Source organism: Chlorocebus sabaeus, chromosome 5 (genome assembly GCF_047675955.1).
Source record: "Chlorocebus sabaeus isolate Y175 chromosome 5, mChlSab1.0.hap1, whole genome shotgun sequence".
Taxonomy (NCBI): Eukaryota; Metazoa; Chordata; class Mammalia; order Primates; family Cercopithecidae; genus Chlorocebus; species Chlorocebus sabaeus.
The window spans coordinates 10,517,510-10,542,493 of NC_132908.1; the positions used below are offsets into that span (position 1 = coordinate 10,517,510).

The 24,984-nt window shown below is 48.4% G+C and overlaps 1 protein-coding gene and 1 long non-coding RNA gene across 9 annotated transcripts in view; one reads left to right on the plus strand and one right to left on the minus strand.

Moving 5' to 3' along the window:
- CIITA (class II major histocompatibility complex transactivator) overlaps positions 1–24,984 on the plus strand; it is a 60,857-nt gene that overhangs the window by 13,000 nt on the left and 22,873 nt on the right. For 3 of the 8 annotated variants that reach the window (XM_073015170.1, XM_007985572.3, XM_007985587.3), the window contains exons 2-7: positions 17,647–17,793; positions 18,034–18,129; positions 21,026–21,088; positions 21,284–21,364; positions 23,847–23,891; positions 24,371–24,517. In XM_073015170.1, coding sequence (XP_072871271.1) covers positions 17,647–17,793; positions 18,034–18,129; positions 21,026–21,088; positions 21,284–21,364; positions 23,847–23,891; positions 24,371–24,517 — 579 coding nt within the window. Of the gene's footprint in view, positions 1–115; positions 478–17,646; positions 17,794–18,033; positions 18,130–21,025; positions 21,089–21,283; positions 21,365–23,846; positions 23,892–24,370; positions 24,518–24,984 lie in introns of those variants that run through there. The other 5 variants (XM_073015171.1, XM_007985579.3, XM_007985561.3 and 2 more) reach the window with 4 other exon arrangements.
- Positions 367–24,982, minus strand: LOC119621178 (uncharacterized). Its single transcript, XR_012092912.1, has 5 exons — positions 24,644–24,982; positions 21,236–22,017; positions 15,631–15,816; positions 10,474–10,600; positions 367–6,574 (listed from the first exon to the last, which is right to left on the minus strand). It is a non-coding gene; the product is annotated as an uncharacterized lncRNA (long non-coding RNA).

Below are 24,984 nucleotides of genomic sequence, written 5' to 3' on the forward strand. Positions count from 1 at the left end.
GCTCAGTTCACTCCTCCATGTGCCCTGGGAGGTGGTTTGCCACTTTCACGGTTGGACTGTGTTGGAGAGAAACAGAGAGCCACCCAGGGGTGGGGACCAGCTCTCTGCGAGTCAGGGCTTGCCGATCACTTGCCCAAGTGGCTCCCTAGCTCCTGGCTCCCGGCTGTGGGCCTGGGACTCTCCCCGAAGTGTAGCTGGCCACTGTGAGGAGCCGACTGGAGGTAGGGACCTCTTGAAGGGCCCAGGCAGTTGGGATGCCACTTCTGATAAAGCACGTGGTGGCCATAGCAGGTGCCTGGTGGCTCCACAGCCTGGCCAGCGTCTAGTGGTGCAGAAAGAAAGTGAAAGGGAAAAGAACTGCGGGGAGGCGGGGAGGTAAGATGATAAGGGGACGAGCTGCCACAGACTCGCCGCGGCCCCAGAGCTGGCGGGAGGGAGAGGCCACCAGCAGCGCGTGCGGGAGCCCGGGGAACAGCGGTAGGTGACCAAAGTCTCCTCTGCAGCCCCTAAGGTCGGGCTGAGAATCGAGGCTCCGAGACTGTTAGTTACTAGCTCAAGGTTACACAGTAAGTCTGGGAGGAGGGGAGATGGAATATGCAGAATGTAGACCCGGGAAACACCTCGTTTCCCGCATCCCTGGAGCGACTCTGCACGGGAACCGGGAGCTGGGAACCCGGGGCTTGGTTTGCTGTGCCCAGAGCTCCAGGGCCGTGGGCGGGTGGCAGGAAAGCCTGGCGGCAGCTTCTGCAGAGAAGCTGGAGCGCAGACGGGGAGCGCGCAGCAGACACACGCCCCAGGCCACCCTTGGCCGACTCTGTGCGCCCGGGATCCTTCAGAGGTGCGCACCTGCGCGCGGGGGGAAACACGCGCCCTTCTTGTACTCCAGATCTTGGACCAGGGCCGCCCTTCTCTGAGCTTCACTTTCTCTGTTGGGTCATATTCCTGCTCTAACTCTGGAATATTGGGTATTGGGCTTTCCAGGCGGGGGTCCCTGTGCAGGGAGGCAGCAGGGAGCCAAATCTTTAACCGGAGGCTGAGAGAAGTCCTCAACTCTCGTTGAACATCTTGGCGAAGGCGTGTGTTGTTGGGAGGGGTGGGGGAGGGGTCTCCCGGACTGAACCGATCTCTTGATCTCTCACTTCTGTATCTCGCTTTGGAGTCCTGAGTCACACCCTCTAAGGAGAGAGGCTAAAGGGCCTCGGAAAGCCAGCATACGAATGCCGGGGTGGGAGTGAGAAATTGGGTCTTCTTAGGGTCCAGGAAAGCAGGAATCGGAGCCACCATGCTTAGCTCTGTCTGGAACTCTTAAAAGCCGTGGTCCTCCTGAGTCCCACAGCCCCTCTCCACCCTAGGTGGCACAGGAGAAGCGGCAAAAGCCTAGGAGTTCAAGGCATGGCTCCCTCCCCAGTCACAGCCTGAAGTTTCTAACTTTGGCAGGAAGTCTTCAGTCTCTGCTCCCCACTCCAAAGAAAAAATAAATAAATACTTCTCTGGAGTGAAGTCAAGGAAACTGGTACTTCTTCCTCTTGGAGAAAGAGGAGCCAGAGGAACTTGACTCCAACAAATGATCACCTTGCAAACCCCCGGCTGCCTTGGGTAATGACCTGGTCTCCAACAACCTCAGAACGTTTGGAGGCAGGGTCTTCGGAGATGACTGAGCTGGGAATCCCAGGCTTCCCACACATGAACATCACCTGGGATGATCAACCTGTTTAGGATGCAGGTTCCTTGGCTCACGCCCAGGCCCCGTTGGCTAGGCCTGGGGTGAGGCTGAGACTGTGCAGGTTAAACCATCTATCCCAGGTGACTCCAATGTTCGCTTGTGGTGCAAAAGTCCCCAGGGCAGAGACGCTGGGAGGCGCTAATGTGGCCTCATCTCTTTACTCTGTCCCTGTTACAAACCCTCTATCAGAAAAGAAGTCCCAGGAGGTGTTTTGTTTTGTTTTGCTTGTTTTGCTTAACGCCACATAGCAAGCAGTTTACAGAGGCAGGATTTGAACCCTGGTCTGCTGAGAGCCCAGTCCAGTGCAGCAAGCAGATGTGAACCTCCACAAACGCAGGGCAGGTCCCAGGCAGTCAGAGAGAAACCTGTTGATACCCAGTCTGTCTGAAGGCTGGGGCTTGGTTTCATGTCCTAAGACCCAACCTCAGATACCTTGAGAAGAGCAGAATCAGAAAATTAACCCAAGGACCCTCTGGGTCAGTTCCAGGCAATCAGGGAAGTGACTGGAGGGAGGTAGGAAGCTTCTGGACTTAGCCTTGATTCGCCTTGAGTCACCCTGACAAGTGACTTCCCCTCTCTGAGATTCATCTGTAAAATGGATAAAACATGAGAACTTGCTTGATGATGTCTGATGTGCACAGAAAAAGCACTTTGGAAAACCACCAAAGAATATTCATGCATTGGAAATAATTATTATAGATCCTAAAGGGATTGTTTAGAAAGATCAGAGAGGGGCTGGGCGCAGTGGCTCACACCTGTAATCCCAGAACTTTGGGAGGCCGAGGCGGGTGGATTGCTTGAGGCCAGGAGTTCAAGACCAGCGTGGGCAACATAGAGAAACCCCATCTCTACTAAAACGCCTTTTTGTGTTTTAGCCGGGCATGGTGGTGCACGCCTGTAATCTCAACTACTTGGGAGGCTGAGGCACGAGAATCGCTTGAACCCGAGAGGCGGAGGTTACCTGAGAAGTGGAGGTTACCTGAAAGCGGAGACTGTACTACTGCACTTCAGCCTGGGCAACAGAGCAAGACTGTCTCAGAAAAAAAAAAAAAAAAAAAAAAAAAAAAAAAAAAATTCAGAGAGGAAAGCATAGGCAGATGGGAGGTTTCCAAAGACCAAGACACACACAGTCAAAAGACAGTTTAGAAAGAGGCATTAGTTACCACCGATTCTCATAGGAAGGACATAGATACTTTTCAGATTCCTTCGATCCTTCTTGCAGCAAGGACAAAGTCTCTTGATTTTCCCTGATCTTTGACAGTGCCCTAATGCTTGCTAAGATTTCTTTTTAACAAAGTGGTAGAGAAGTTGACATTATTTTAGTAACATTGTTTCTTTTTCAACCACAAGTGATACTGTTGGTTTGGTTTTGCTTCTCCATTTATACGTGGGAAAAAGTTTTCTTTTTGTAAAATCATGGCAAAATACATATAAAATTTACCATTTTAACCACTTTCAAATGTACAATTCAGTGGCATTAAATATTTCAAACTCTTGTGCAACCCCCACTACCATCCTTCTCTAGAACTTTTTCATCCTCCCAAACTGAAACTCTACCCATTAAGCAATAACTCCCCACTGCTCCTTCCACCCAGTTTGTGGTAACTCCAACTTCCTGTCTCTATGTTTTGGGCCACCTCCTATAAATAGAATTACACAATATTTGTCTTTTTGTGCCTGGCTTCTTTGACTTGGCATAATGTCTTCCAGGTTCATCCATGTCATGGCGCGTGTAATTCCTTTCTATGGCGGAATAGTATTCTAATATGTGGATATACCATATTTTGTTCATCCATTCATTTGTTGATTGATAGACAGGTGGGTTGTTCCTACCTCTTGACTATTGTGAATAATGTTGCTACACGGGTGGACAAATATCTGTCTGACTCCCTGCTTTCAACTCTAGAAAGCTGTCTTTTAAAATCGATCTATTTAAGTTTCTTTAAAAAGTTAATTTAAGGAAAATACTGAGGTAAATTATACAACAGGTGATATGTCAATATGACCCCAAAAAATTGTAAAGATGGAAGACGAATGCCTGCAGTTTGGGAAACCGCATGAGAGGAACGAACGACCCAGAAGCTATTGTAAAATCTAGGCTGAGGGTCTGGTGACTATTAGACCAAGGGCATGGCAGCAGAGGGCAGCTAAGAGACTTCAGGAAGGAAAGATGTAAGAATTAAGAAAGGGGCCCAGTGCAGTGGCTCATGCCTGTAATTCCAGCACCTTGGGAGGTCAAGGCAGGATGATGGCTTGAGACCAGGAGTTCGAGACCAGCCTGGGCAACAGAGCAAGATCTTTTCTTAGAAAAAAAATATACATAAATTAATAAAAATAAATCTTTTTTTTGTTGTTGTTGAGACTGAGTCTCGCTCTGTCGCCCGAGCTGGAGTGCAGTGGCCGAATCTCAGCTCACTGCAAGCTTCGCCTCCTGGGTTTACGCCATTCTCCTGCCTCAGCCTCCCAAGTAGCTGGGACTACAGGCGCCCGCCACCTTGCCCGGCTAGTTTTTTGTATTTTTTTAGTAGAGACGGGGTTTCACTGTGTTAGCCAGGATGGTCTCGATCTCCTGACCTCGTGATCTGCCCATCTCGGCCTCCCAAAGTGCTGGGATTACAGGCTTGAGCCACTGCGCCCGGCCAAAAATAAATCTTTGAAAATACAGATTCCAGGCTGGGCATGGTGGCTCACACCTATAATCCCAGCACTTTGGGAGGCCAAGGCCAGCGGATCACCTGAGGTCAGGAGTTCGAGACCAGCCTGGGCAACATGGTGAAACCCCATCTCTCCTAAAAATACAAAATTAGCCGGGTGTGTTGGCTCATGCCTGTAATCCCAGCTACTCAGGAGGCTGAGGCAAGAGAATCACCTGAACCTGGGAAGTGGAGATTGTGGTGAGCCGAGATCACGCCATTGCACTCCAGCCTGAGAAACGAGAGTAAAACTCTGTCTCAAAAAAAAGAAAGAAAATACAGATTCCTGGGCCCGGCTGCAGACTCCCTGAATAGAGCCACTGGGGGTGAGGCCCAGGACGCTGTGTTTTTGACACCTTTCCCAGGTAATTCTCATTCACAGCCAAGCCTGCCAATGGCTGGACTCCATAGTCAGATCCCAGCAAGCAAGACTGGCTTATGGTTCATCTTGGGGTCTGCAGCACCCAGCAGAGTGCTGAGGGGACTGTGTTAAGTGAGCTGGATAGGTCAGGACTGGAGTGTGGGGCCTGGCTTTTCTAACTGCAGTCACAAGATCCTCATCATTCCACCCCCTACCCCAGCACCAGGGTCAGGTTCCTTTCCAGGAAAAACTTGTTGGACTCCTTTCCAGGTCGTTGACTGCAGCTAGGAGTGGCATGCAGAAGGGAGGCCACCTGGAGCTGGGACAGACCAGGCAAGTGGGGAAGGGAACTCTTATCCCAACCCTGCATTCTGAACAGGGACTGAAGGTCTCCTGGCTGCATCTCATACAGCTCATCTTCATTCTTATCCTGGGACCACCAAGTCCCTCACCCGCAATAACGTTACCCTTCACTGGCAAACGCACAAGCTGGAGATGATGGCTCATTTGAGTTTTAAGATTTTCCAAGTTGCTATGAGGTCAAGGTCCTCAGTCGGGACCCAGAGAAGATAGGTGGCTTGCCTGAACTTTCAGAGGGGGCATCTGTGGTGTCTTTTGTGGGGTTCTGTAGGATTTCCAGGCCCCTCTTGGAGGAAAAGTAGAAGTAAGTTGTCTCAGGTCAGATTGCCTGGAAAGTCAAGTAGGAGATGGAGATTTGCATACAGGAGGTTTACTGCGGACAGTCACAGGAGGGAACACCCAAAGGAAAAGGGAGGAAAGCAGGGTTGGGAAGCAGCAGGAGTTGAGGTGCAATGCAGTCACAACAGCGCGCTCTCTTCACCTGTTCAGGAATTTAGGATCCATGTAAAATTTCATCTGAAAACCGCTACTCTTGTGTGACCCTCTTATTTGACAGATGAGGGCCCTGGGGACCAGAGAGGGGAACGGGCTTGCCCAAAGTCACACAGCCTATCAGAAGCAGAGCAGTGCCCGTATCTCAGGTCTCATGACTCCCTGGGTCAATTCCATCCCACCAGGCTATTGTAAACACTGCTGTTTCCATGACCGAGTGGGTCCTTCTTTCTTTAAACTGCCTCCAACTGCTGAGAAGCCCTTTGGCTAGGGATTGGAGCCAGTTTTGCTTTGTTTTCAGCTTTCCTGCTCTGAAGTTACTTTGTTTGCCGAGGCTGGTTGGTTCAAACCCAAAGGGCAGGGAGCTGCAATGGAAATCCATCCAAGGGCACTGGAATTGTGATGGCAAAAAGGAGCAGCAGGCAGGTGTCAGCGGGGAGCAGCTCTTTGCATCCTGCAGTTCCCAGAGAGCTTAACATTCATTCATTCATTCATTCATCCATTCATTTATGAGACAAGGTCTTACTCTCTTGCCCAGGTTGGAGTGCAGTGGTACAATCATTGCTCACTGCAGCCTCAAGCTCCTGAGTTCAAGCCATCCTCCTGCCTCAGCCTCCCAAGTAGCCGAGACTACAAGGGCACTCCACCACATCCAGCTAATTTTTGTATCTTTTATTTCTGAAGAGATGGGATTTCACTATGTTGCCCAGGCTGATCTCAAACTCCTGGCCTCAAGTCTTCCTCCCTCCGCTGCCTCCCAAAGTGCTGGAATTACAGGTGTGATCTCAGACAGCTTACCTCTTAATCACCTTTCCATCTGAGCTGGCAGCAGAGCTGGGAAAGTGCACTCAACATTCCAGATGCTCCAACTTTAGTGCTTTCTGATTCTTCTCTGTGTGGAACTGGCCTGTTTGGGTACCCAGGGCCAGTCGCCTCCAAGACCCTCTGTAGAAAAAGACCCTACTGTGCACCTCAATTCCATTGCAGGACAGGACAGAATTGAATCCTGCTTCTCCCTGCCCCAGTCACCCATCCCTCCCAACCCATTATCTTTCCAGCAGGTCAGAGCTAGAAGGGACCTGCGAAGGGTGGCAAACCCAAATGCCAAAGGGTCCATAATGATGTGAAATGTGTACAGGCAGAAGGAAATAGGGAGTAGTGGGGCCTCTGGTAACAATTGTGTGTACTCTATATAGAGACATTGTGATGGTAATATACACACACACACACACACACACACACACATACAGTTATTTTGGCTTGGGAAACGAAACAAGTAGGCCTATCGACTGGATTCAACTTTTGATTTTGCAGCCAAGCCCCTGTTACACAGTTGAGGAGCCTGCAGGTCAGAGAGGGGATTTAGAGCCAACCAGTAGCAATATTTCCAGACCTCTCCTGAGATGAAGCTCATCTGACTTCCTGCCCCCATTACACACATATACATGAGCGCACATGCACACACGTCTTCCACTCTCCCTGCCTTGAGGACAAATGATCAGAACCTGCAACTGTTTCCAGGCCCATAAGCCCCTGAGTGTTGCAGTGTTGCTACATGCCTTAGTTTCCTCTCCATCTGTTGTGACCTCCTCATGCTACTCCAGTACGTGAAAGTCTTGAGTGAGACCAGTCATTTCTCTTAAGTCCTCTCTCTGTCTCATTCTCCTGGGATACCTACACTTGGTTTGCAAACAGCAGGCTGGAGAGCAAGGGGCTTCTTCCTCTACATCCAGCTCCTCCCCCATCCTGCTCCAAGTCCAGCATATTCTTATCTCTTCCCCAGGACCCTGGGCTATTAGGTATAAACCAAGCCATCCCCAGACAGCCTATGGGGTGGCAAGAGCAGAGGTTTGCTTCTTTGTGAGCATCTATAGTTACCAGGCTCTGCGCAGGCCCTATTGTTGGTGAGCCACAGAGGTATCGACCCCACCCCACGAAGCCTCCTTCTTTTCTTTTTTTTCTTTCTTTCTTTCTTTCTTTTTTTTTTTTTCTGAGACAGAGTCTTGCTTTGTTGCCCAGGTTGGAGTGCAGTGGCTCGATCTCGGTTCACTGCAACCTCCGCCTCCCAGGTTCAAGTGATTCTCCTGCCTCAGCCTCCCCAGTAGCTGGGACTACAGGCGCCCGCCACCACACCCGGCTAATTTGTGTATTTTTAGTAGAGACGGGGTTTCACCATGTTGAACAGGCTGGTCTCGAACTCCTGATCTCAGGTGATCCACCCACCTCAGCCTCCCAAAGTGCTGGGATTACAGGTGTGAACCACCGCGCCCAACCAGAAGCCTCCTTCTTTTCAACCCTTGGACCTTTAAACCTTCAATTAAATGCCCAGCCCAGCCCAGGTCATAGTACACTAAGATCCTTGGTTCACATGAGGGATTTCTCTTCATTAATGTCCCTATTTCCCATACTGGGTGCCCATTCAAATGCATTTCAGGTGTATCCTTCTGTTTATATGTGCTCTTATAAAACGTGTTTTGCCTTTTTTTTTTTTTTTTTTTTTTTTTTTTTTTTTTTTTTTTTTTTTTTTTAGATGGAGTCTCACTCTGTCACCCAGGCTGATTTTTCTATTTTTAGTAGAGATGGGTTTTTACCATGTTGGCTAGGCTGGTCTCAAACTTCTGACCTCAGGTGATCGACCTGCCTCAGCCTCCCAAAGTGCTGGAATTACAGGTGTGAGCCACTACACCCGGCCACAGTGTCTTACTTTTGCATTCCATACTGTTATTAAGATCTACTTGCCTTGCTTCTGATGCATTTAGTTTTTGTTTCTAATCATGGACCTTGTTCTCTATGGAGTTCAGTGGTTACTTTTCACCTGTCCACACCCCCAGTGATGGACACCTAGGTGACCTCTAACCCTCTGTCAACACAAATAACACAGCAATAACCATCCTCAGATAGGTTCTCCTGGGGAGTTGTGGGAGAATTTCTTTGGAATGTATAGACCCAAGAGCTGAATTTCCAGGTTGTAGGATCTACATATTCTTAGATATTCTACATGATGCCAGGTCGTTCTCCAGAGCAGCTCCATTCATCTACATTCCCACAAACCCTGTGTAACTAACACTTGGCATTTCCCAGATTTCTAATTTTTGCCAGTTGTACAGTATCAAATGCCACCTTGCTGTTTTATTTTTGGAGTTTACATCTTAGTACCACTTACTGGCTAAGTCACTTTAGGTAAGTCACAACAACCCAGTGAAGTAAGCACTGTGCCAATAAAATGCAGTCGATTCTGTGACTCAGAGAGGCTGAGTAATGTTTGCAAGGTCACACAGCTTGTGTGGAACTGAGATTTGAACCCAGAGCCTGCACCCTTAACCACTATGCTATTATGATGTTTTGTCTCTCTCCTAAAGTATCATCTGGGTCTACATTGCAAGCCTGTTTGGCAGGGACTGCGTGGCAAACCTCTTTGGGGCCCGTAAGGAACTGAGCTCGGCGACTTTCTTATGGGGTGCTCAGTAAATCATTGTTTTACAGCTTTAGAGGGGAAAAGTGAGAGATGTTTAAGTCTCAGTGTTTATCTGGGAGTACTACAGGGTACTTGAGCAAAAGGAGAACTCATTTGACCTATTATGCCCCCAAAGAAGCTGTTTGGGGTCTGGTCGTGGTAGATAGGCATTCCTAGGCCCCTGACTTCTCAACATCATCTGGCCCCCGGAAGCAACTTGTCATGAGGTTGGGGAGCAGGTTGGTGTTGAGGTAGGGGGCCTTGGGTGAAAGGAAAAGGAGAAGACTGCCAGGCAATGAGTAATCAGAATCTCAAAAAGACTCAATTGAAGGGGTTCCCACACTCATTGAAACGGAAGCTTGGAGGGCTAAGGTAATGTACTCAGGATTGAAGGCAGAGCAGAAACTCAAACCTAGGCACACAGTTCAGAGGCCTTCCCATTATTCCTCAGGAGGAGAAGTTCACGGGCAAGTGTAGGGAAGTATTCCTTCTCATGTTCTTTTTTTTTTTTTTTTTTTTTTTTTTGAGACAGAGTCTTGCTCGTCGCCCAGGCTGGAGTGCAGTGGCGCAATCTCGGCTCACTGCAACCTCCGCCTCCTGGGTTCAAGCAATTTTCCTGCCTCAGCCTCCGGAGTAGCTGGGATTACAGGCACCCATCACCAAGCCCAGTTAATTTTTGTATTTTTGTAGAGATGGGGTTTCACCATGTTGGTCAGGCCAGTCTTGAACTCCTGACCTCAAGTAATCTGCCAGCCTTGGCCTCCCAAAGTGCTGGGATTACAGGCATGAGCCACCACCCCTGGCCTCCTTCTCATGCTCTTTAATCACAGTTCAGAGCAGTGCTGGAGGCTTTTAGGGATAGCAAAAGAGTCTTCTTCTCCCTTACAGTGCCTCCTTAGACCCTCAAAGATAGACTCCCCTCCTTCAGGAGGAAAATAATCTAATGAACTGGACGTGATCTCAGCCCCTGCATCTGTAAAATGGGTATAATAACAAATCTCCCAGAGTTGCCATTAACAGTTGAAACAGAATAGTAAATGCAAGGCATCTAGCACAGCTCCAGACACAAAGAAATCTTCCCTGGTCACTCTCACAGAGGTAAGAAGCAAATAATAAAAACGGCCATCACACATATTGTACTCACCATGCAGAAGCTGTGCCGCCTTAAGCTACTGTTCATTCAGCACTTACTGGTCGCCAGTGCCCTTTCTAAGGGCTCCATGCAAATTAACTCCCCTAACCCTATGAGTTGCCAATTATTATTATTCCCCACTTTACAGATAAGGAAACTGAGGCTCCAAGTGGTTTAAAAAACGAACTTGCCCAGATTGTAGTGTGTTGGTAGGTAGAGATAATCTCAAAGTTGGGAAATTTCACCCCAAAAGCTCACCATCTGAGCTCCCATTCATCTCCCACCAGCTGAGATGGAACATTATGCTGTGCACAGAAGAGCTGCATGCACTGATCTCCAGCTTGTTTAGGTCTGAGTTAGAACATTCCAGCAACACTTGATTTCCCTCGGGGGAGAGAGAAATGAATTGTTATTTCAGACATCCGTTTAGTGTCTATACTTAGTCTTTCAAATCCTTCAGCAGTGTGAAGTGGGGATGAAAATGAACCCTAAAAAGGACTTTTGATGGCAAAAATATCAGGAATATTTTCTCGAGTTGGATGTGGAAGGTGGTGGCCCAGGGGGAAGCACAGTTTCAAAGAGGACCTTCTAAAAATACTGCCCATTTACCAGAAAGACACAGACCACACCTCTGCCCTGCCCCCAGATGGCTCCTCAAAAGGAGAAATTGTCTTGCCACCCACGCCTTTCCTCGCCGGGGTGGTGGGGGGCCAAGAGCCATTCAAAAAGGCTGTAGAGTGGGCTGAGGCTTTGGAGATGGGTAGTTGGGTTCAAATCTCAGCTCACTAATCTCTCTGAGCCTGTCTCTTCATCTGAGAAACAGGAATACAAATAGCTGATGTGTAAGTTAGACCAAATGGGATAACGCCTACAAGTCATGTCATTTGGTGCCTGGCACTTGCTGGGCACTGTGAATTCTAGTTCTGCATCTTTGCCACGGATGAAGAGAGGCTGCCATGTGCAGAAACATGCTGAGAGCTGGGAGGAGGTGAGCCTGAGGGATGCGATCCCTGCCCTCAGGGATTGCTGAAGGGCTCTCTCTGCCATGGGATGAACAGGACCATCTTTTCCCTCCACCCTGCTCTGGCATTGTGGGTTGGAGAAACAATCCAACGAAGGGGCCTTTGAAGCACTTTCTAAGCATCTATAGACATTGGAAACTTGGGTCTGGGGATAAAGGACAGTCCCATGCCAAGATTCAAGTAGATGTTGGTGTGACTGGGAGGCAGCTGTGGCGTTGTGGTGAAACCTAGAGTCATGGGCCTGAGTTTCAGCTTTGACACCCCCTAATGTAATGGGTTTCCTTTGACTGTGGGCTTCCCATGTAGCTGGCACCCCACACAGAACCCCCATTGGCCTTCTGATGATCCTATAGGACAATCGTTTTTGTTTTTTTTTTTGAGATGGTGTCTCATTTTGTCTCCCAGCCTGCAGTGCAGTGGCGCGATCTTGGCTCACTGCAGCCTCTACCTCCCAGGTTCAAGCAATTCTCCTGCCTCAGCCTCCCAAGTAGCTGGAATTACAGGAGCGCACCACCATGCCCGGCTCATTTTGTATTTTTAGTAGAGACAGGATTTCACCATGTTGCCCAGGCTGGTCTCAAACTCCTGACCTCAAGTGATCCACCTGCCTCGGCCTCCCAAAGTGCTGGGCTGCAAGGCGATCTTCATTCTCCAGATCTAATGTTGGGAAAACTGATGCTCAGAGAGGTCAAGTGACTTGGCTAAGGCATCACAGCCAGAATTCAGATGCAAGCTCCTAAACCACGTGACCTTGGACAAGCCATTTCACTGAGGCGTGTGAACCTCCTCCAAGCTCACATGGGCATAACACTCTACCCTGCCTTCTCCCCAGAGCTTTTTGGGAACTCAGCTGTGGGGGATGGAGGCAGAAGTCCATTGTGAGCTGCAAATCCTTGATCACCCAAGAGGAAGTGCTTAAGGTGCAGGCTTCGGTCTTAGGGAAGCAGGAAGTGGGGGGGCTGAAATGTGTATTGGGGGTTTCTGGGAGTGGATTTCTTCTTGTCCAGGTTGAGCCAGTGATACAGATCTTAGGACCTCTGGTGACTTTTTGCCCAAGCAACTTCTCAGTGGTGGTGATAGGGGGCATGGTCAGAACATCCAAGCTGCCCTGCTGGCTGTGGGGGCCTTTTTTTTTTTTTTTTTTTTTTTTTTGAGACACAGTCTGGCTCTATCACCCAGGCTGGAGTTCAGTGCTGCAATCTCAGTTCACTGCAGCCTCAACCTCCCCAGGCTCAAGCGATCTTCCCACCTCAGCCTCCTGAGTAGCTGGGACTACAGACACACACCACCACACCCAGCTAAGTTTTGTGTTATTTGTAGAGATAGGGTTTCGCCATGTTGTCCAGGCTGTCTCAAACTCCTGGAATTTCTACAGATGTGAGCCACCATTCCTGGCCTGTGCGGGCTTTCTTGTTCCTATTAAGTCTGCAGGGTCCCCTTATGCAAAAGAGCAGAAAGCTCAGCTTCACAAAGTTTGACCTCGGAAGAAATGGAAGGGAAAGTGTCCCTTTGTCACTCTCACAGAGGTAAGAAGCAATCTAATAATAATGATGGCCATCACACATACTGTACTCACCATGTAGAAGTTGTGCTACCTTAAAACTCCTGTTCATTCAGCACTTACTGATTGCCAGTCCCCTTTCTAAGGGCTCCATGCAACTTAACTCCCCTAATCCTTGTGAGTTGCCAATTATTATTATCCCCATTTTATGGATAAGGAAACCGAGGCTCTAAGTGGTGTAAAAAATGAACTTGCCTAGGTGGCAGTGTGTTAGTAGGCAGGGGTAGTCTCAAAGTTGGTAAATTTCGCCCCAAAGCTCACAATACTTGCCTTCTTTCCCTTCTCAATGTATTTATCTGACTGTGTGCTTAACCACATGGCAATGTCATCTAGAGTTTGAAGCGGAGCTCATCAATAAGTGGGGTGGGCTAAATGTCTCCAGGCTCCTCCCTGCGGTCCCTCCCACTATCCCCCATCTGTGATACGACCTGTGTCTCTATGCTTGGGCCTAGATAGGACAAGGGTGATCATTTGATTGGGAACATTTTGATTGGGAGGAAAGAGCTCCAGCCTGGGGGGCTTGGCGGGGGGGTGGGGGGAGTGGGGGAGCAGGTGCAGGGGCAGCCACCGACAGTCTACGGGGTCTTGTGCAAGTCATGTCCTTCCCAGGGTCTCAGTCTTGTCATCTGCAGAGTGAAGGAAAGAGGTCAAGCTTGAAGGTCCCTGGCAGACCTGATGCTGTGAGAAAACTGAGTCTGGGTAACCTGCCCAAAGTCCAAAGTCACACAACTCATTCATGGAGTTGCTAGGGCCCATCTGGAGCTCTTGTCACGAGATCACACTGCCTCAAAGAGGAGGCAGAATGCTGCAATGTAGGTTCTCAATAAAGACCACGGGTGGAATGGGAGGCGGGCGGCAGGCAGGAGTTGGGGCAAAGGAGTCTTCTCTTACTGCTGTGAGAGAATAGATTTCATGCCTGTGTCCCTGACCAAGGGGCTGGGAGAAGTGGAGCGTCCCACCCCCCAACCACCTCCCAGCTTTGGCCTCGCTCCAGGAAAAGAGTTGTGGCCCCATCTTTCAGTTCTGCTTCCTCTAGTCACGGCTGGCTGGGACCTCGCTGCAAGCCGGTTATGTTTGGATTCCTGCAGCCCCCACTCAACCGTCATGAACAAGCGGCCCCAGCCAGTGCCCCAGCTTGGACTGGAAAGATCATTCTCTGTGACATACAGGGTCTATGCTGAGCCTCTCCACAGGCAGTGAGAGCTGTGGATGAGTGGAAGAAAATGGGTCTCTGGGCTGGGCGTGGTGGCTCACACCTGTAATCCCAGCACTTTGGGAGGTCAAGGTGGGTGGATCACCTGAGGTCGGGAGTTCGAGACCAGCCTGGCCAACATGGCAAAACCCCGTCTCTACTAAAAATAAAACAATTAGCCAGGCATGGTGCCAGGTGCCTGTAATGCCAGCTACTTGGGAGGTTGAGTCAGGAGAATTGCTTGAACCCGGGAGGCAGAGGTTGCAGTGAGCCAAGATTGCGTCACTGTACTCCAGCCTGGGCGACAGAGTGAGACTCTGTCTCAAAAAAAAAAAAAAGCCAGGCGCAGTGGCTCATGCCTGTAATCCCAGCACTTTGGGAGGCCGAGGTGGGTGGATCACGAGGTCAGGAGATTGAGGCCATCCTGGCTAACATGGTGAAACCCCGTCTCTACTAAAAATACAAAAAAAAAAAAAAAAAAAAAAATTAGCCGGGCGTGATGGTGGATGCCTTAGTCCCAGCTACTCAGGAGGCTGAGGCAGGAGAATGGCACGAACCCGGGAGGCGGAGGTTGCAGTGAGCCGAGATTATGCCACTCCACTCCAGCATGGGCGACAGAGCGAGACTCCGTCAAAAAAAAAAAGAAAGAAAGAAAGAAAGAAAGAAAGAAAGAAAGAAAGAAAGAAAGAAAGAAAGTAAGTAAGAAAGAAAGAAAGAAAGAAAAAACAAAGAAAAAAAAGGAAGAAAATTAGTCTCTGGAATGGGGTGGCGACTTGCGTGTGTGTTTTCTCATGAGTTTACCCTTCAATTTATTCTCTTCTGGGCCCAGAATAGGACAGTAGGAGGCTCCCTCTGGTCCTCCAGCTTCAGGGCCAGCTCTCCTCTTACCTCCTCCAGGAAGCTCCCTCTGTTTCCTTCCAGCCTTCATCTGCATGTCATATGTGGTGGGTTGAAACGTGCCCGCCACAAAATATATGTCCATATCAAATCCCTGGAACCTGTCAGTGTGACTTTATTTGGGAAAAGGGTCTTCGCAGATAGAATTAAGTTAAGGGGCTGGATGCAGTGGCTCACTCCTGTAATCCCAGCACTTTGGGAGGCTGAGATTGGAGGATCACCTGAGGTCAGGAGTTCAAAACCAGCCTGGTCAACATGGCAAAACCCCATTTCTACTAAAAATACAAAAATTAGCTGGTCATGGAGGTGAGCACCTGTAATCCCAGCTACTCAGGAGACTGAGGCAGGAAAATCGCTTGAACCGGGAGGGGTAGGTTGCAGTGAGCTGAGATAGCGCCACTGCACTCTAGCCTGGGAAACAGAGCAAGCCTCAGTCTCAAAAGAAGGAAAAAAAAAAAAAGAATTAAGGATCTTGAAATGACATCATCCTGGATTATCTAAGTGGGTCCTAAATCCAATGACAAGAGTCTTTATAAGAGAAAGAGGAGACTTGAGACATGAGGAATGGGTGATGTGGCCACAAGACCACAAGTCAAGGATCACCAATAGTTCCCAGCAGCTAGAGGAGGCAAGGAAGCGTTCTCCCCTAGAGCCTCTGGAGAGAGTGTGGCCCTGCTGACACCTTGATTTCAACTTCTGGCCTCCAGAACCATGAGAGAATAAGTGTTATTGTTTTGAGTTACCTGGATGCTGGTATCTTGTTTCAGCAGCCCTGGGAAATGAATATACCATGGAAACATGGACCTGAACCAGGGATCAGGGCAGGGGCCTTGGAGTCACACAGATGAGCCTTCAGCTACGTTTTCCGCAGCAAGAGCTGCATGATCTTGAGGAAGCTGCTTGTCCTCTCTGAGTCTCAAGTTCTTCATCTGCCAATGGAGACAATAATGCTTACTTCCTAGGTTTTAACAGCTTTATTGAGATGTAATTCACATATCATACAATTTGCCCACTTAAAAAGTACAGTTCATGCCTGTAATCCCAGCACTTTGGGAGGCTGAGGAGAGAGGCGGATAACTTGAGGTCAGGAGTTTGACAGCAGCCTGGCCAACCTGGTGAAACCCAGTCTCTACTAAATATGCAAAAATTAGCTGGGTGTGGTGGTGGTGGGGTGCCTGTAATCCCAGCTGCTCGGGAGGCTGAGGCAGGAGAATCACTTGAACCTGGGAGGCGGAGGTTGCAGTGAGCCAAAATTGCACCCCTGCACTCCAGCCTGGGTGACAGAGACTCTGTCTTAAAAAAAAAAAAAAAAGTACAGTTCAATGGTCTTTTGGGAATACACAGAGAGTTGTGCCACCATCTCCCATCCCCACAGTCGATTTTAGAACATTTCATCACCCCCTAAAGAAACTCCATACCCATCAGCAGTTGTTCCCCATTTTCTTCCAAAATCCCTCTCCACTGAGCCCTAGGCAACCACTAATATGCTTTCTTTCTTTAAAAACAAAATTAATGGAGATAGGCTTTTGCTATGTTGCCCAGGCTGGTCTTGAACACCTGGGCACAAGCAATTCTCCTGTCTCAGCCTCCCAAAGTGCTGGGATTTCAGGCATGAGCCACCATGTCCTGCCTCTTCTACTTTCTGTCTCTATGGATTTGCCTGTTCTGGACATTTCAGATAAGTAGAATCATACAATATGTGTCCCTTTGTGTCCAGCTTCTTCACTTAGCATATTTTTTTAAGGTTCATCCATGTTCCAGCATGTATCAATGCTTTCTCCCTTTAATGGCAGAATACTTTATTGTGTAGATAAGCAACATTTTGTTTATCCATTTATTTTTTGATGGATATTTGGGCTGTTTTAACATTTTGGCTATTATGAATTATCCTTTTACGAACATTCACGTACATGTTTTTATGTGGATGTATCTGGTTTTTCTTGTTGTCTTTTGTTTTATTAATACATAATATTATACATATTTATGGGGTACATGTGCATATTTATTACATGCATAGATTGTATAATGATCATGTCAGGATATTTGAGGTATCCACATCTGGGATTGTCTAAAGATTAAATGAAATAGTGTTAAAAGTATTTAATATGCCCTTCAAACGATGAGGAAATCTTAGAATCTGCTCAGACTCCTTCAGTTTACATATTAGGAAACTGAGGCACAGAAAGGAGCAGAGACTTGCTCAAGTCCACCCAAAGCAGGAGAATATTGCAGTTAAATGCAGGGCCTTCAGTCAGACTGTCTGGGTTCAAATCCTAGTTCCACTCGGACGTGGGTTTCCTTACATAAATCACTTCACCTCTCTGAGCCTCGGTTTTCTCATATGCAAAGTCAGGATAATAATAGTACGTTCCTTACATGGTTGCTAATATGAGTATTAAACGTGACAGCTCATGTGCTTGGCATATAGGAGGTGCTTTATAAATCGTAGCTGTTACCACTCATGGCATTGCCAAATGTGGGACAGGTCTCCTGACTCTCTTGTGTGAGATTGATGGAATATACACCTCCTAGTTCCCTCTTCTACCTCCTGGGTATCTTCTCATATGTTTGTAAGTTCCTTGGAGGAAGGGAATGTGGCTTCCTGTCTCCACCACCCTGAGCATATAAGAGGTGCTGAATGAGCACTTTTATTCACTCCTCGCATCCCCAGCCCTCACCAGCTGGGAGTTGTTGTAGGTGTCAATCCTCTGCCTCTTTCCAACACCCTGTGAGGTGACTGAGCATGTCTTCCCTCCCAGGCAGCTCACAGTGTGCCACCATGGAGTTGGGGCCACTAGAAGGCAGCTACCTGGAGCTTCTCAACAGCGATGCTGACCCCCTGTGCCTCTATCACATCTATGACCAGATGGACCTGGCTGGAGAAGAAGAGATTGAGCTCTACTCAGGTGGGCCCTCCTCCCTCTGGTCTCTTCCGGTATCCCCCACCCTTCGGCTTGCTGTAGAGACGGCAATCAAGGGAAATTCTGGCCCCTGTGCTCCCGTCAGCACCACGGACAGCTCCCACGCCTGTGGGTCGCTCTCTGCAGATAGGGATGATCTCCTAGCCCCGCCCCGCCTCTCCCTCCTTCCCCACCAGCCCTCTTCCCAGAAATTCCCTGCTTCATCCAAGGGACTTTTCCTCCCAGAACCCGACACGGACACCATCAACTGTGACCAGTTCAGCAGGCTGTTGTGTGACATGGAAGGCGATGAAGAGACCAGGGAGGCTTATGCCAATATCGGTGAGGAAGCACCTGAGCCCAGAAAAGAACAATCAAGGGCAAGGGTTCTTTGCTGTCACTTGTCAATATCACCCATTCATCATGAGCCACGTCAGGCCCCTCCCACAGAAATCATTGCAAGGGTGATGCGGGGCAATGGCTGGAAGAACGGAGACTCCAGGGAAGAGCGGGGAGATGGAGTCCAGTGGGAGAAATAGGTCCCTTCAATAATGACCACCAAGAAAACAAAAATCTCATGTTTACATCCTCCACCTCCATGTCTATACCCATTTCTGCTTCTTGCTCTTCTGTCTATCCTTCCTACAAAGCCCATACCATACACCTCTTTCCCTTTTCCTCCCAGCTCCTTAGCCAAGCTACTCTACTATTTGTAATAACTAGCATTTACTGGATACTCATAGTATGCTCATTGCTGTCCATATGTTATCATCTGGAATCCTTACAACAACAAAGGAAATACATATTGTTAGTTTCTGTCTTTTACAAATGAGGAAATTGAGGTTTAGAGAGGTGAAACGACCTACACAAGTTTTCTTTAGAAGTAGTAGTGTGCAGATCTGAAATTCTAACCTAGGTCTTTCTCATTTCAAAGTCCCCATTTTTAACCACAAAAAAGAAAGTGTGTGGGCTTGGAAGATTTGCTAAGGCTTAAGCAGAGAAGTCAATTTGCAGCTTTAAGAAGAGCTACAGCTTTCAGACAAGGGCAGGACTCTTGGGAAGAGGCGGTGGTGGTGTTGCTGCTAGTGGTTTGTTTCTTCGGAGAGATAAGTGGGATAGAGAATCCCCTCTCATCAGCACCACCACCACCTCATACAGAGCCTCTGTTGAAATAGAAAAAAGTGGTCCTATTCTGGAGGATGCAGCCCCTACTAGGAAGTAACTGCTTGGCTAGCAAAGCGCAAACTGGATTCCTGCCCCCATTTTCCCTGTTGTCCCCTTGTGCAGTGAACAACCTGCAAAACTCTTCTTAGTGGTCCTTTTCCTGGCCACCCAGGATCCGCAGCATTCAGCACTTCTGTGCTTGATCCAAATGTGGCCAATATTTCCCCAGAGCACAATTTATTGAAAATCATACAAAGAAGAAAATGGAGGAGACTAGTAATTGTTCATGTTTCAGAAATTACAGAACTGAGAGCTTGATGGTTTCCTTCCCTTCCTGGGGATTTACATGGTGGAAGCAGAAGTGATTGGGGCTGAGGACATTCACATTTCCTCACAACTGGAGGCAGTCATTAAGGATTTGGGCATGTCGTAGTATTTGTTCCCCCCCCCACCCTTAGGGGCATCTCCACAGGCAGTGGAAGCTGTCTCAGCAAGTAGGTGAGGCAGTGTGTTAGTCCATTTTCTGTTGCTTAAAACAACATACCTGACATTGAGTAATTTATAAAGAAAAAAATTATTTCTTAACAGTTATGGAGGCTGAGAAGTCCAACTTTAGGGGCTGCATCTGGTGAGGGCCTTTTTGCTGGTGAGGACTCTCTGCAGAGTCCCGAGGCAGTGTGGGGCATCACGAGGCAAGAGGTTTTGGTGTGATAGTCTCTCTTCCTCTTCTCATAAAACCACTAGTCTTACTCCCATGACAACCCATCAATTTATTAACCTGTTTATCCACTAATCCATGAACGAATTAACCCATTCATGAGGGAAGAGCCCCAATCACCTCTTAAGGGCCCCGCCTCTCAATACTGTCACATAGGGGATTACATTTATACATGAGTTTTGGAGAAGACAAATATTCAAATCATAACAGGCAGCTTCACCCAAGTCTGCTTCTCAAGTCTGTGGGTTTTCTCTCTGCTTCTGGAAGGTGAAGCCCAGGCCTGGGCAAGTATTCTTTTGCAGCACCCTGAAATATGACCTTAGCTTCCAAATGTGTAAAATGGAGATAATATTCACACTCACCATCATGGGATGGTTGTAAGACTGAATAAGTCACAATGTGTAAAGCATTTAGAAAAGGAATTTGCACGGAGTAAGCATTCAATAGATGTTCGGTACTACCCCACAACCACCATCATCATTATTATCACCATCATTATTATCATCTTCATTTTCATCACCTTCATTATGGCCATCATTCCATTCCTCAGCTCAGAAGCCTTCTGTGGCTCCCCCTTGCTTATAAAATCAAGTTCTGACTTTCCCCAGCATGAAACTTCTACCACTGTCACCTATCTCTCAGGGTTTCCTAAACATACTCTGAACATCTTTCCTCACTCTGTCACTATGACCCAGAAAGCTATCTTTTCTCCTTCTCCCAGACTCTGCCCCATCTCTCAAGGCCTGGTTCCAGGATCCCTCCCTCCAGGAAGCCTTCCCAGATTGCCCCATCCCACTATACACTTTTTTTCTCGGACCTCGTGTCATGGTGCCTGTATTCCAAAGGCTCCGAGCCATGTACCCCTTTATATAGTTACCACTATTTATTGAGTGCCTACTGTATACCAGCTACTGTGTTGGATGCTCTAGATGTAGAACCTCTAATTATCACCATCGATCCCTGGGTAATAGGCATTATTTATTCATCTCACACAGATGAGGAAATGGAAGCCCAGAGTGGTTAAGTAGGTAACACGAGATTGCACAGCTAGTAGGGCTAGTGGAGAGTAGAGGTGGAATTTGAACTCAAATCCTGCAGTAACTCTACCATTCTGCCTTGCTCTTCTTTGTAGCAGTAGATAAGTTTTCATGGATACATACCTCACCTTTTCAATTAGATTAAGAGCTCCTGGAGCGTCAGTGTTCATTCATTTGTTTGATCATTCATTCATTCAACAAACATTTCTTGAGCCCCCACTGTGTGCCAGGCCCAGAGGGTCTCTAGCCCAAGGCCTGGCACACAGTAGGCCTTCAGTGAGACCTTGTTGATTGATTGCACTTTTCCTTGTCTGGGCAGCGGAACTGGACCAGTATGTGTTCCAGGACTCCCAGCTGGAGGGCCTGAGCAAAAACATTTTCAGTAAGTTTGTGGGGGTGGTGGGGGGACAGGTCTTGGCTCAGCCTGCATTTCCTGACTTCTTTCTTGGGGGGCGCCCTAATACTTGATGCCCATTCATTTATGGGCAGTCAGACCCCTCTCCCCAAGGTGGGGACAATAGAGACTCACCTTGGGCTTCCACTGATTGTGTGAGTTGGTCTCCGGTTTTTCTCAAAGTAGAGCACATAGGACCAGATGAAGTGATCGGTGACAGTATGGAGATGCCAGCAGAAGTTGGGCAGAAAAGTCAGAAAAGACGTGAGTGAGCCCCTTCCTGATCCAACCTACCCTTGCTTGAGACCTGGCCTTTCCTTGACTCCAAAGCCTGCTGTGGCTCCAACTTGCTTCCCTCGCTAAGTCCTGCCTGGCTGGGAGGTGCTTTAAAAGCCGACAGGAGCTTTAAAATGTACATCTGATTATTTCATGGCCCTGATAACCCTCCAATGGCTACAAAATACATGCCACAAAGCCTGCATGGCCCTTCCTCCCTCTCCAAACCCACTATGAGCCACCACACTTCAGCCACCACCAGCTTCTCCACTCCTGTAACTCATGTGCCCTTTCAAGCCTCAGGGACTTGGCATTTGCTAGAGTCTCTACCTGGAAGGCTCTTCCCCTAGTTCTTCCCATGGCTGACTCCTTTGAATCTTTCTGGTCTTGGCTAAACCGTCACCTCCTCCTGGAACCCTTCTCTGACCACCCTTCCCTGTAGATTAGCTCAGTTATTCTCACCTTGTGTGTCTTTTTCCTGACAGTTTAGCGCTCATTACCATCTGGACATATTTTATGCCTTGCTCTGCCACTGTGAGCACAGGGACCTCGTCTTTCTTGCTCATGACTGCTTCCTCAGCCTCTAGTGCAGTGCCTGGTATGCAGTAGCAACTCAATAGATAGCTGTTGAATGAAAACACCTGCAAAATGGGTGTAACAGTTAACTGAGTACTTACTATGGGTCTGACTATGGGTAAGCCCTGTATCTATTTATTTATTTTTAAAACGGGTGAATCGCACACAGGGTATAAGAATTTTAAAAGTGCAAAGAATATTCAGTGAAGGCTGGGCGCGGTGGCTCACGCTTGTAATCCCAGCAGTTTGGGAGACCAAGGGGGGTGGATCACTTGAGGTCAGGAGTTTGACACCTGCCTGGCCAACATGGTGAAACTGCGTCTCTACCAAAAAGTACAAAAATTAGCCGGGTGTGGTGGTGCATGCCTGTAATCCCAGCTACTCAGGAGGCTGAGGCAGGAGAATTGCTTGAACCTGGGAAGCGGAGGTTGCAGTGAGCCAAGATCACGCCACTGCACTCCAGCCTGGATGACAGAGTGAGACTTTGTCTCAAACAACAACAAGAAGAATATTCAGTGAAAAAAAAAAATCTCCCTCCCACTTCTGTTCTATAGTTCTCTCAGTTTTGCTCTCTTAGTCAATCTGTGTGACCAGCTTCCTTCTTGCCTTGTCAAAAATAAAACAAGCTCTTACATTTGCTTTAATTTTCCATGCAAATAGCCACATTTTATTTACACTATTCTGTACTTTGCTTTCTTCATTTACTATGTCTGGGAGGTCACATTCCATATTATTGAGGGAGAGGACATGGTCCTATCTTCAGCAGTTTCTTTATTTTCTTTGTTTCTCTTCTTTATGTTTTCATTTGATAAATAATTCCCCCCAATATTTTATCATGAAAGCTTTCAGTCAGCCACAGTGGCTCACATCTGTAATCCCAGCACTTTGGGAGGCCAAGGCAAGCAGATCACCTGAGGTCAGGAGTTTGAGACCAGCCTGGCCAGCATAGCGAAACCCCATCTCTACTAAAAATACAAAAATTAGCCAGGCATAGTGGCAAACGCCTGTAATCCCAGCTACTGGGGAGGTGAGGGCAAGATAATCACTTGAACCCAAGAGGCAGAGGTTGCAGTGAGCCAAGATTGCGCCACTGCACTCCAGCCTGGGCAACAGAGCTAGACTCTGTTTCAAAAAAGAAAAAAATGTTTTCAAGATACAGAAAAGGTGAAAGAATGGTACTATGAAGGTCCATATACCCACCATGTACCACTTTGATTCTACAATTAATGTTGGGTTTTATTCATCTTATCACATCTCTATCCATCTGTCCATCCCTCTATCCATCCACCCACTCATTCTTTATATTTTTGGTACATTTCAATGTACATTTCAAGTGTAAATTGCAGATTTACACTTCCCCTTGTGTACTTCAGCATCCTTTATTTTAAGACCATGTGGTGTTTTCTTGGGTAGATGAACCATAATTTGTTTTTGCTAAGGGATGCATGGGTTTTTAATCTGTTGATGTGAGTGCTTGATACTCACTCACAGATTTCTGGCATACTCCTGCAATGTAGGAACCACCACCCCCATTTCACAGATGTGAGATCAAAGGTTCAGAGAAGCTGCATTGCAAAGGCACACAGCTAGGAAGGGACTCCATAGCAGGTTGCTTTGCTTTGTTCTGTTTTGTTTTTTAGTTCAAACCCGTGTTGTGTCCCCATTTGTGGCTAAGTCTCTTCTGCTGCTGCACTGCCTGGGGTGGTTTGAGATGGGATTTGGGTTCAAGCCAAGGAGCTGGGGATGGAATGGTTAGAGGAAGGGGCAGTAAAGGGATGTGCAAGACCACTTCCCAACCTTGAAGTTAAGGCCATATGGCCTGCTGGAGTCCTGAGCCCCTCCTAGCTTGGGACATCCTCTCCCTGGGGCAGCTGACCACACGTTTTCTCTGCAGCCTTCCCAGAGGAGCTTCCTGCAGACCTGAAGCACTGGAAGCCAGGTGAGCAGGGCAGGTGGGCTGGGGTTGGGAGGGGTGGATACCTTGGGGAGGGGATGGAAGAGATTGAACTCCTGGCCCAAGTCAGTTGGGGATGGTGCATGGTACAGCCCCTGCCCTTCTTTGGGCAAAGCCTGAGAGCTTGGGGCCTCTTAGGGTCCCCTGAAGGGCTCACAACTGTTTGTGGAAGGTGGTACGGCCTTGGAGCTAACAGCCTATTCGTAGGTTCTATTCTGCCCCAGCTCTCCGTGTGGAAGCCCTAGGGTCCTGCTCAGCAAAGCTCTCAGAGCCAAGTCACAGGGAGAGGACTGGGGGGCTGCCTGGCACAGAGCAGTTGCTGATCAACACAGCTGCAGCCAGGGCTGAGAGGATGACAAGCATTTCCTCTGTCAGGAGAGAGATCCACGCCACTCTGGGGCCCTCCCCATCCCAGGAAGGCCCCTCCAAGCACCCAGCCTCTAACACAGCCCCCTTCCTCACAGCTGAGCCCCCAACTGTGGTGACTGGCAGTTTCCTAGTGGGACCAGTGAGCAACTCCTCCACCCTGCCCTGCCTGCCACTGCCTGCTCTGTTCAACCAGGAGCCAGCCTCCGGCCGGATGCGCCTAGAGGAAACCAATCAGATGCCCAGTATGTTAGGGGGCTTGGAGAGGGTGGGCTTTCCCCGTCTTGGGAGGTGGATAAGGAGTTGACACTAAGGCAGGGACTACCAGGAACTGGACCTCCCCTCTCCCCCACCCTATCAGTGTCACTCACCTCTGCCCCAGCCAGTTTCATCCTTGGGGCCCCCATCAGTTCCATCTCTGGCAGACAACATGCCTCGGAAGGAAACACATCCATTCAAGGATTAGGAGGGAATCTTCACCAATTAGGGCATTCACCTGCCTGCCTCATTCATTCATCAGTTCTTCATGGAGCCCCTTCTCTGTGCCAGCTGCTCTGCTAGGTGCTAAGAATGCCATCAGGGCAGGACAGAAACAGCTACTGCTCTTAGGGAAATTAGGGCCCTTTAGGGAAGTCAGACATTAATCAAATAAGCAAAAGCAGAATCACAAACACAGGTGCTATGCAAGATCCCACCTCACTGTCTTTGTCTC